Source organism: Colias philodice, chromosome 13 (assembly GCF_061535455.1).
Source record: "Colias philodice isolate Cphi_HAF_F1 chromosome 13, ilColPhil1 Martin Lab GWU primary, whole genome shotgun sequence".
Classification (NCBI taxonomy): domain Eukaryota; kingdom Metazoa; phylum Arthropoda; class Insecta; order Lepidoptera; family Pieridae; genus Colias; species Colias philodice.
In genome coordinates, this window is record NC_143098.1 from 10,063,794 (window position 1) to 10,076,934 (window position 13,141).

A 13,141-nucleotide genomic window follows, 5' to 3' on the forward strand; every position below is an offset into this window, starting at 1 on the left:
CGCAAATGGCATATTTTATCTCGATAATCTGAAACTTTTACTCAATATGAAGACCGATTGACAAATGATAGGGTGCACCATAATATTATTCGATCTCTTGAAGATGAACATGAGCATAAGCAATGACTAGAGTAGGGACGCGAATATTACCATTATTTGAGACAAGATTATTTGGAATGGCGCGAATCGCGCTGATCGAGTTTTTTCTATTCTTTATAAATTTATATTTATAAAGCATTTGAATGCCATAAAATCAAAAAATATCAATTTCAAGATTATTTGAGACAAGTACGATTAATAAGTTTGTTTAATGAAAGATTAAGAATTGAAACTATTTGGTCTCTTGAAACGGACGAATAGCGAGAGGCCCGTCTTACTGTAGACAGATTTCGACAGTCTTAATGACTTAAGAGGTAAACATAGAAGATCAATCTACGAATTCGGTGGTGTGGTCTGACAAATATAAAAGTGGGTTTGCTTATAACCTCACAATTGATTACAGATCATCTTCTGTATAGGCGATATTAACGTAGTATGTTCTTTTTGTAATGCTTTAAAGAGGAGTAAGGAGTCGGCTTTCGTTTGAAGATACACCAGAACCTTTGAAATCACTACTTTTAGAGGAACATGTGCAATCTAAACAGTTCTTAGACAATATTCGCTCTTATAGTAGTGCGTTTTAAATGATCCTTTGGTGCTCAACAATTATCAGAGGATCCTTTCATGCTTACTTTTAAGATACAAGGTCAAGTTTATCATTTGATAGGATCCCTTTTGCCTGAAGGCCAACCTAAGTTTCTTCAAATATATTTTGTATTCGACTACAACGAATAGTCGAATACAAGAAATCAATATTTCTCGAATTTAAAATATTACAATTTTTCCTACAGTAGGGCGACGAATCTATTTTCGCATAGTAACGGAGGGGAACTCGCAGGGGGTCAAGTGACGCGGGCCACGTACCACAAACATGCTTAGTTTGTTGTACCGAGCGCGAAAGAAAGTCATCGTGTTTTTAGTAAAATTACTATGTAAACTAACGTAATTTAATACTTAGGTACATATTATATAATGATGCGCTCAAACTGTTAATCTACATTTAATTTAGATTATTATTTGAATTACTAAGTAATGTAGAATTTAAATCAAATTCACTCATGTTTTCCTCAGATTTTCGATGTCCTCCGATTTTAAGATTTTCTTATCAGAGTATTCAATTTTAATGTAGTTTATTTTTATAAGAGACAATTAAGAACATTCAAAAATAAAGTGTCACGTATTTTTTTTAAACGACGAATGACGAAAAACGACGTAATCGCGGACGAAGTCGCGGGCAACAGCTAGTTAATGCCTAAATTTACGGAAAGAAATAATACCTACACTAATATGCGGAAGAGTTTCAATTTAATATTGATAATGTATTAAACCGGATAAAAGAGATTTCCGATTGGAGTAACTTAAAATCTAAGTAGGGTCCTGACCTCTTCAGATTAGCCGTTTAGTCTGTGCTATTATATACTATGCTATTACGAAGCACGTTTTCTCAGGTTTTATTATTTATTTAGATGTAGGCGGAAAATGGTCCGTGGCAGTAATTGATGTACGAAGAGCCTAGATGGCAACAACATCGGCTTGGCTGCAAATTTGGAGTTTTTTTGTTTGTCATGCCACATATTTTGGCATGAATGACGTGTTTATTGCCCTCTACTTATGGAGTAATGGCAATCCACACTCGCCGCCGGCTTATGGCTTATGCCGCCTTGCCGCTGAATGCAGGCCGCCGCGGCCGGCTTTACCGGTGGCTGCCACTCCGTACTCCTACCACTCCGTATCGAAGCCGCAAGCAAACTGCCGCCGGCAACCAAAAACCGCGCGTGCCGCAGGTAAAAGATGCAAATGCAAATGGGCATGTGTGGATGCGACATAATATTGTAGTTTGATAAGGAGTAAATAGTCAAATTTTATGAAATAAATAAATAATAATAACCAAAAATTTTATGGAAACTTAGCAGAAATTTAACTGGTTAATATTGTTTATATAAATTTATTAATATTATGCATTTGTTATTTTCAAACCTTTCTCACGAAATGTTTACCCGATAATACATTAATTTTACCCGAAACGCTATTAAATCAAAAAGACAGTTCCAATCTTTTACATATCGATAAATTCGTTCGATCAATGCTAACGGTGCATACAATTATTCATTTACTCCACATACTTTCTACATAAAACGATTTAAATAAATCAGTTACACTGCATGCATTTCAAATTAAATTATTTACGAATACGAATGAAATATACGTTTCCTTGGCAATAATATTGGTTGTTACAGTTCATTTGTGCTATAAAAGTTGTTATCAATACAAACGTGTTCGAATAAAGACTTATTATATCATTATGAGTCAGTGGTGATTAGCATGGAATATATGAATTATATTAGGGGTATAACCTGGCAATGCTTGGAGTACGAGTTACGACGCGACGTCAAAACCTTGAAGAAGTTACGTTTTATATAGTACTAGCTTACCGCCCGCCTTTGTCTATAATATAAAAATGAATCCCAAAATGTGTTGGTAAGCGCATAACTTGAGAACGGCTGAACCGATTTTGATAATTCTTTTTTTATTATATTCCTTGAAGTACGAGGATGGTTCTTAAGTAGAGAAAACATAAATATGTAACACGGGCGAAGCCGGGGCGGACCGCTGCGCTAGTTAAAAATAAATGGCTATTTATCATGTGATGTCTACAATGAGAATTATACGTTATCCATAACATATGTAAAACTAAATAAAATAGATAAATACATATTAGAATAAAAATATTAGAGTTACGTAGTGTGACCAAAGCGATGACTAATGTTCATCAATTAAAAAATTAATTACCGATAAAACCTACCTATTAAAACTAAATAGTAATTACCATAATGACTAATTTAATAAACGTTTTTCAAACTCTGAATTCACACGCATGTCCTATGCCTTAGGGAGGTGACATCTTTTTTTTAAGACTTGCCATGTTGCAAAGAAAAATCTAACTCATCATTTTTTGCCAACAAAATTATTTTAGAATCATGTGCAGTGGCATAGAAAGTATTCAATAACCTTCTTTTTAAATTAACGTTACAATTATATTTCCCACTCTACTTTTGCTTTATTTCTATTGTATTTTAAGTGAAGTGTTTTTGTTTTTATCCTATCCAACTTTTTTAATAAAATGCGAAATATGTATCGTGTATGTTTGTTACTCTTTCACGCAAATATTACTGAACCGATTACAATGAAATTTAGCACACATATAGAGGGATACTTGGATTAACACATAGGATAGATTTAATCCCAGTAATCCCACGGGAATGGAAACTATGCGGGCTTTTCTTTAAATACGCGGGTGAAGCCGCGGGCGGAAAGCTAGTTTAAAATAAAGCTTATTTCTGCACGTCAAGGCTTTATTTTATCATCATGCACGTCTACGTGTTTATTTCCTCAATCCTTTCCGTATAAAGTACCTAGGTATAAACCACAAACATGGTCGTTGAATCATGTTTATTTTCATATAAGTAAATATTTTAATTAGCTAGGTACGTGAATGTTATACTTAGATACTTATAATATGGTGGTCATTGTTAGTAATTTCATAATGTGCATCGTCATAATATCAGCTATTAAGCAAACTATATTTAATTAGATTCTATAAAGTTTGGATTATCCATATAGGTATGTACACAGACATGTATCAAGATAGACTAAGCGAGTGTATGTACTTCCCGTGTCCAAACTAAGTTTATGAACCTTACTTGACGCTGGCCTACACTCAGTCCGCGCTTGCAGTTCGCCAAGGAAAGACGTGAAGCTGAATAAAGTAAAATGCCGAATTGCGCCGTTATAAACTGTAGAAACTCCACAGCTGTGAGTGGCCGAGTTATCGGAGATGTTTCCTTCCACCGGTAAGTAATTTTCTAATCAGAATATGCACTATTTATTTTAAAATCAAATAAAGAATATCTGTGGAAAACGATCGTGACAAACATGGATACCAAACCATACGGAATGAATCGGAATACATTGCGGCTTTTACTTGGCAAGGTAAAGATCGCGTCGTATGATAACAAGCAATGAATAGCGTCTTCTCATTTTTCTGTTCTCATTTTTCTGTCCAATTTTGTGGTTAGTGATGTTCATTTGATGCAACAGTTCTCGATTCTAATCGATTTTATAATCGAACAGAAAAATGATAATTTGAAGGAGCAATTTTTCAGAAAAAATGGCATAGATTTTTTTTGTCATTTAATACGACCTGACCTAGAACTTTTAAGTATTTTAATACAAAGGTACTAAAAATAAATATTATGACATGGACGCCATTAGTTAAAGTGTCATCTTGGGAGTTTTTTAAGAAAACTCCTTATTGCTTAGACTATGTCTGTTTTTTCAGTTTTCCAAGTAACCCGAACATAAAAGAAAAATGGATCGATGCAACGGGACATAAAGATTGATTGATTGACAGTTTCATTACTTTCTTTCGATGGCCTCTCTAGTACGTAGTACATGGTAACACAATGGGCATATGTAAGAAAAAGCTAAACACATTAGTTTACTTGTTAGAATATTAAAAGGTTTATAACTTTATTTTATCATTCCTCTGTCTATGGTAATTATCATTTTTCTGTCTTGAATCGATTTAGTAATCGATTACGATTCATTTATTTGACTACCTAGACATAGATCTAGTTTGATCTGATTTCTTTCGATTTACTTCGATGGGATAGAACGATACTAGAATCGCCGCGCGAGTGGCGTCCTAATCGATTAAGCGTAAAATGAAATTACCATCACTAAAAAGCGCTCGTGACGTCATAACGCGTCAAGGTCAGTACAAAAAATATGACACGCTTGGTTTTCATACAGATCGCGGTACTTGCGTAGTCTATCTATGTCTGTGGGTATGTAGATGCATTACTTAACTTTACCCAAGAGACCAAAAAGAAATTGATGGGCAAAAAATAAAAATTGTTCACCTTCTCTTAGATCATAACATAGGTGCATTAAAACTTTGCCTAACTGACTTATTTATGTTTAACTTTCAATTGCATCCTACATTTGCAGGTTCTAAAAAAGTTTCACGAATATACCTACCTACCTTAACCAATTAAAATTACAACATCGTTTTAAATTTCAATATTCAATATTCTCAGTCTTCAGTCTTGTATTTTTATACAAAATAAATAATAATATTAGCTTAAAATATAGATTTAAGAACACCCTATAAAAGTTAAATTTTTTATATTAAAAAAAAATAGAAGCGAACCTTTAACCAACCTTCGATCCCGACCTTGATTATTTAAGCACATTAAAAACATAATCTGACGTCAATGGACAGGTGATACAGTCAAACTTTCATTCATCATCATCATCATCATACATAATATAACAATAGGTACAACAAATTTAAGAACTTGTTTTATTTTGGTGTCATCGACCCATCAAACTCACCTTGTGGCGAAAACTCGATTAAAATATCACCACATTCGGCAATGCACATGCCGACAATGCATCCCACAAAAACTAGCACTGAACTTTGAAACTTGTTAACTCTTTAAATTACCACTTTGTCACATAAAATTAAATTTTCCGAACGTGCGTTAATTTTTTTTCGAATTCCAATTTCAAACTTTAATCGATTTGACGTTTCGTTTGGCGCCAATGCGTGCGACTGACATGAAACCGTTGTGAGAGTTCGCGGTTAACTGCCGTCATATGCGAGACCGGTCAACGGACACAAATGTTTTCCAGTTATTGACACAGAGCATCTGTGTTCAGGTTTATTGGAAGGATTTGAACAATACAGGCATTATGTATATAAATTAATATAATGTAATTTTGATTATAATACTTTTATCACATTAATTTCAGGTTGGAAACTTTGGAAAAGCTTTTTTTCAGTTGAAACTCCTTTCTGTTTATAAATAGCTTTGAAAGAGCCTTAGAACTAAGAAAAGAACAATTTATTTGTATCGCAATGATAATCGCCCAAGGGGAAGATGGTTCTAATTGCTTCCATAGAATGTAAAGCAAATTAATTATTAATGCATGAGGCTTTTTACATTCCACACAAAATGCAACATAAAAGTTTATGTGTGTTCCTTATTCAGTGTATGAGTGAAGGAATTTTAACTGGTCAAATATTAACCTGTACATAGATTGGTGGAATCCTCAAATAAAAATGATAAAAAAAAATAGTTCTACATAAAAAATATAATTTTGTTCACTACAAGGGCTATAAAACGCATGCGATTTCTAGCATATGTTTTTCTATGCTAAAATTTTAAAGAAGTACACAATCCACTGGATTTATCGAACCGATTAAAAAATAATTTCACCAAAAGAATATCACAGGTCTACCCCAGGCGGAGCCGGGACGAGCCGTTGATTTATATTAATTGATAATATTTGTATCAAAATCAAAACAAAAATCAAAAGTAACAATATTAACATTCGTATTTAATTTCCAATCGTATTGTATTGGACCATTTTGAGATGAAACCATAGGTCAACAGAAATATGATTTGGCTAATCTATCTGAATAATTTGTGTTTAGATCTAACTAGGGACTATGGGTCAAAACTCAACGGGGTCAAGCACGTCAAGAGTCAAATGTTATTTTTTGTTAGCATGCGCATGCCATTCTACAAAGTGACTAGTTATAATAATTATCAAATTATAAGCAGATACAATGCAGTTAATATTTAATTAAACATACGGATAAAATATTCGTAGTTTTTAAGTTTTTAAAATAGTTTTGTTTGAAGCGAAACTTCTTTAGGCGCGTTGAGAGTAAAATTTCAAGATTAAGTACCTTGCCATGACGGCAATACCGTCACATCATGGAGTCAGGCCGCGATTTTGGTAACTTTGAATCTTGCCAAGAAGTTTCACTTCTGACACGTGTGCTCGGTACACACGCTCTTTTTTAGTTTTTGAATATTTATTTTCACTTATATACGATAATACATATATTTTCTAATACAATTTTAAAGATGGATTATTTATGTTTGTAAATAAATAAAAATATATTCCAATTGCAAATTATCACTGCATATTAATTTCTAAGAATTGTTATAATTTTGTGATGTCACAATAAAGTGCCTTGTCGGTCGAAAAGTGCTCAACAAATTGCAATAACATTCACCCTTATCTAACATACATTTTGAATGATAGGTTTATCATACGCTGATAAAATTACTTTCTCTGGAGTACTCTAGATATGAAATCAGCCTGGGAAGTTACATTTGTGACTTGTTTGACAGCCGATATAATCTAGGCATTCAGATTGCATTAACATTACCAGCTACGATCGTAGCGTATGAAAATACTTCTTATTATTGACTGGCTGTAAGCTGACCTAGGCAATGTACAAACAAACATTTATTAATCTATACTAATATTATAAAGCTGAAGAGTTTGTTTGTTTGATTGAACGCGCTAATCTCGGGAACTAGGTACTGGTCTGATTTGAAAAATTCTTTCGGTGTTAGATAGCCCATTTATCGAGGAAGGCTTTAGGCATCATCATCATCACGCTAAGACCAACAGGATCGGAACAATGCGGGTGAAACCGCGGATAACAGCTAGTTTTTTATATGTTTACTATTTACTATTCTGGTTTAGAGTTAAAATCAAAGCCATATACATTATACATATATCATGATTCGTCATGATGTGTTGTTTAGCCAGATACATGTCTGTGGCCAGGTCTCTGACGCACTTATCTTTAACAATTTTATGACGAATCAAGGAAATAATACAGTTTGTCCTTATAGGTCAGGTGAAACGCTAAGCTTTATGACCTAGAAATCTTAATATATGTAACTCAACGCTCAGCCCAAACCACTGAACGGATCAAACTCAAACTCAAATCAATAAAATAGAGGATGAAATTTTGTACCATGAAAATTTATCTATTCTACGCAGGCGAAGCTGCGGGCAACAGCTAGTGGCATAAAAGAATATATTTTAATTTTTTAGGTATTTAGTTATACCACAGATAAGTTATTTGTGGTTATAATATGTAGAAAGTACAGAAAAATGATCTAAGTCCTATAAACTCTATGGCTAAACGTATGCCTTGATATAAGTCTTCAGCGGCATTAAACATTGATAGGATTTGATTCAGATGATCAGGCGATATTCGCGGTCAAGTTACATAGTGTTAGTAGGCTAATCTCTTCCATTGGAATTATTTTATTGACATTGTAATCTATTAATGCCAATATTATTAAGAGGAAAGTTTTATTGTATGTACGTATAAACCTCGAAACTAGAGGATTGATTTTGAGATTTCCTCAGTAAATATGTTGGTAGTGATAAGTATTCAGACTCTTGTAAATAGTAAGGCCACAGTAAGGCACTTGGAAAAAAAAATTGGGTTGTTACTTGTTACTGACCGCCTTTTATCGAATATAGTCTGCTCAAAGCTCATTTACAGAAGTTATCGTACTTAGCATATTTAATATTATTTAAAATTATTTCCACTGGTCCGGCAAACGTTGTTCTTCCAATACACCCTAGTCTCTTAGAAGTATGTAAACAGTAATACAACTTCATACAAGTTAACCAAGTCACTTGGTAAGTTGGCGAGAATTTTAAAATATAGATGGACCAAAATTAGCATAATCTTATAAAGCTGAAGAGTTTGTTTGTTTGTTTGAACGCGCTAATCTCAAGAACTACTGGTCCAATTTGAAAAATTCTTTCGGTGTTGGATAGCCCATTTATCGAGGAAGGCTATAGGATATATATTATCATCAAGCTAAGACCAAAAGAAGCGGAGCCACGCGGGTGAAACCGCGGAGCGCAGCTAATATACGATAAAAGAGAGCTAATGTCGGTTGTTTTGTAACTCATCTCACACAATGTGGCCTTGTAGAGTCGTGATGTTAATCCCGATAGCTTGAGCAATATCATTGATAAGGCTAATCGTTAAGGCATAAACATTATTATGGTATGGTCTGATTTGTGCTTTGTTTAATTTTAAGACTTTTTTGAAGTGAAAATTTTAGGCGCGTTGAGATTAACATTTTAAAGTCGTGTCATGGAGTGAGGCGACGATTTTTGTAACTTTGAATCTTGCCAAAGAAGTTTCACTTGTGACACGTGTGCTCGGCATACACGCTCTTTTTTATTAGATAATTTTGATAATATTGCTTACAAGATGATAGTAGAGAAGGTAGTGGTCTATTTGTTGCATCCTCTCAATAAAGTCCTTCATCTCATCCTGCTTTCTATATTTTTGTATTTTCGAAAAAAAAAAGCTACTTAATTTGGAAAATTTTGTTTCTCTAGGGACATTCTACAAAATACGTCTTTTAACACACAATAATTAAAATAATATTGCACAGATGTGTACATATGTTTAGTAATCTAAGCGCCTTGAGACTTTCCTCAACACACACATTTTACTATAAACATCCTTTTAAATAGTAACCTTCATTGTATAATGTGATTTGCTTTGAAATATTGGAGGTTGCTCACTAATTTAACTTTTAATAGCTTTCCCCTTGCGATCTTACTAACGTTATCATATGTTTTTACAAATGCATTACTTCATGTTTTGTTTACTGGGCAAAGAGCTGAAGAATGATTATAGGCACATGGTAGACCAACCGCTTACGTATATAAAGAAGTAGAGATGCCTCAGAGGTGAAGACATACATCAAAAAGTCGGAGATACTGGTCTGGCGAAAAACGTATAGGTAACAAGAAATTTGTTTATCAATTTATCTTTTGATTATAATAATCACTAGGTACTGCTCCCATCAGAAAAAGAAAACTATACGGAAACCCTCATATCAAGCAATGGATAGTTCTATTATTTCCAGATGTTTCCAAAAAACGTTTAAAACACAGATTTTCACAATACACCGATTCCGAATTAATTTCAGTGTAAGAATACCAAATGTATAATGAAAGTAACATTCTTGGAAGATGGTGCAACTAAAAGGTTTTGCGCAAACAAATGCACAGTAATAATATGTGGCTGTGCAATAATTTTTATGATTATCTTTTTAATGTTGTGTTTCAAATTGGTTACCATTTAAACTTAGAATTGCTTTAAAAATTTTAATGGAAATTTTCCGACACAAAAGCCATTGCGAATCGAATTTAATTGGGTCTGTTTTTCAGATACTTAATATATGAATAAGATTTTGTTTTTCAGATTTTTGGAACGAAGTTCCATAACGCGCGTTGTGAAAGACGGAAAAATTCTGACGAAAAGTTGTAACGACACTTTTTGCGACAGACAGTTTTTCTGTCTGTCTCTCTCTCTCTCTCTAGAAAGCAAGTCAGCTATTTTAGTAACTTCGTTCCATCCGGGTGTCCCTTGACACCTCTCAAATTTCATTCACCTGTTGCAAGTGAACGAATAATAATATTTTTTATACTTATCATTAAAAAATAAAAAAGTAGGTAATCACTAATCCTCTTTCCAGAGTTAATCTACGATACAAGATATAATCTAAGATAGACACATCAAGTACATAATATTATAATGTTTAAAATAACATCTCTATAGATACCTACTTCTCAAATAAAGTACCAAATGAACTCAATGATAACAGTAGGTACATTGGCTCCATAACGCAATCTAATCAAAGATATTGGCTGGCCAATTAGAACGAATTAGAACTGATGTTTTGTTCAATTGTCAATAATACTAATAAATATGTGCACTTTATGATTTTGTACTAACATTTCTTTTGTATTAACTTTATTTTATTTTTATTTTATTTTATTAAGGCTCATTAGCAGCTGTACATCGATTGTTTTACATAAAAAATACACAAAAAATATAGGACATGATGGACAACTAATAAAAAATGAGCACTGCATGCACTACAAAAAACTTAACTTAGGAAATTTCGCTTGTAATATATGAATTATATAGCTTTGAATTAGAAACCAGATTGGGCATTGTAATCTTACATTGTTGTTCAAATTAGTATTTCAAAAGTACCTAGATCAAAAAGCTTTATTGCTTATCTTAGGTCTCCTTCATTGTAGAAGTACATTATCCATGTAGGACCCAATGGTCCTACATACGATGTGTCCTGTATACGATGTGTCAATACACATCGTATACACTCTTCAAATTTTCTATAATACTTGTTCTGACAAAGGCGACTGACATTAAGCTTATCTTCATACTTTACCAGATTCTTCTCTATTATTAACGGTAGAGACGGAGCTTTTAAAAATTAACGCCTACAATATATAGTTAAATTACATATTAATCAGTAATTGCTATTTATAACAGTAAGGCGTTTTTATTTTATTGAATTGGACGTATCTTCGATTCGGCATAAGTAATAAAGTTTAAAAGCATAAAATAATAAAGATAATTTAATATGTTTTTAACTATAGGTAATGATAACTTAAATATAATATTATTAAAGATAAACTACATTATAAAAATGCATTTAAATTAAGTGGGCCCAAGACAACCTGAATCTTTAGTGAAATGTACAGTTTATGCTTTATTGACGTAATTATTATATCAATCGATAAATTTCAGACATCTAATCAAAATATGTATTAGTCATAGATAATTAATATAAGTACCTAAAATTGTGGTAACGCCTATACCTTACCGGATTTTAATTTTTTACCCTTATTGATTATCCAACCATAATAATTGATAATTTCTATTTCTAAAACATTGTATGATTTTTGACATTTTCTGTATGTTGTGAATTTTTAGGTATTTAGTGTCTCAAATTACTAATTTCCCTACTTATAATATACGTACTTATATTATACCTATACGTTATGTAGTAAATTAATTACATATTTTTTCTAAACATATTTTATTAAATCGAAATACATTTTTTTTTTTTTTGTGTGGTGTCTCTCAATGTTAGCCAGAAGGGCTTCTACATTTTAACGCGGACGCGGGGGTGAACTGAAGGTTCACCCTGGTAGCGACATGCACAAGGGCGTCCCCCCTTGACGGGGACCACGAACCTCGGCTTGAGCTGTCGCTTGAGTGGAGGAGGCCAGAAGGGCCCTAATCGGACGGGACGAAATACATATTCGTATATTGGACAAACAATTTAATTTAAATTATGTCATGATTATTATGAACCTCTTATCGTAAATGAAACATATCTCCACAATAATTTATGAAATAAGAATATGCATTTCATTCTGATAAATTTTATTTATAGATCTTGTCATATAAATCTATTGACTATCGTCCAAACACAACCTAGTAAAATCACAGGTAAAACAATGGGTAAAACTGATATATACCTACCTATTCTGCCAATAAATTATTCATGATAATTAATAATTACTGTTAAAACCTTCAGAGTAACTCAGAGAGTAACCTGCGAGAGTGGAACCTAGTGTAACTGATGAGATTAATAAATTTATCAATCAATAAATGAAACAGATAAGAAGTCCATGGATCTTCACAGCTGCTTGATACAATACTTTGTACGTAGAAGAAAAAATATATAGGATTAATGATGACGGGACTGCAGTGACATACTACTGACCGATATATTTTCTAGATAAATTATTACAGGATTAGAGGACGATGCCTCCTGCATCTACGGTATTTTATTCAAAAGGCTATTATGTATAACTTACTTTCCTCCTTCCACCTCAGGTTGCTCCGACTTAGAAGGCTCCGCATCTCCATTCACCATGAGAAGAGGAACAGCAACCTGTATCTGCTCGGAATTATCCGCAACTTTCACAGAATCTTGATCCGCCATTTTAAAGTTTCAAACACTAACTCGCGGGATATAAAACCTCTTTTTATTTTTTCTTTACGCGCGAACTTCAACTTTTTAATTTTCAAATTTAGAACATTGCTTACGTGGCTGAGGACACAAGGATCGGAAAGCAAATGGTGTATCGATGTTCTTCAAATTATCAGATATAAAATGAAATAATCGTGTGTTTTATCGCATCATTAAATAACTCACATTTAATAATTCATATTATTGTCTTTAGATTACACTCAAATCATATGATAAGTTGATTGTAAATACTTCGATAAAATGTAATTGCTAATACCTGAGATAAGTTTAAATGTGTACTATTTATGTAATTTCAGTGGGTATTAAATAGT

The 13,141-nt window shown here is 33.0% G+C and overlaps 2 protein-coding genes across 3 annotated transcripts in view; one reads left to right on the forward strand and one right to left on the reverse strand.

The window, feature by feature from the left end:
- Positions 1-12,915, reverse strand: part of Myo61F (unconventional myosin 61F) — a 55,902-nt gene extending 42,987 nt beyond the window's left edge. Inside the window, exon 1 of one of the 2 annotated variants that reach the window (XM_089702743.1) lies at positions 12,655-12,915. In XM_089702743.1, coding sequence (XP_089558869.1) covers positions 12,655-12,782 — 128 coding nt within the window. In that variant the 5' untranslated portion in view covers positions 12,783-12,915. Of the gene's footprint in view, positions 1-5,496; positions 5,752-12,654 lie in introns of those variants that run through there. The other variant, XM_089702744.1, reaches the window with a different exon arrangement.
- Positions 1-13,141, forward strand: part of Cdk12 (Cyclin-dependent kinase 12) — a 220,360-nt gene that overhangs the window by 65,049 nt on the left and 142,170 nt on the right. The gene's annotated exons all lie outside the window — the stretch shown is intronic.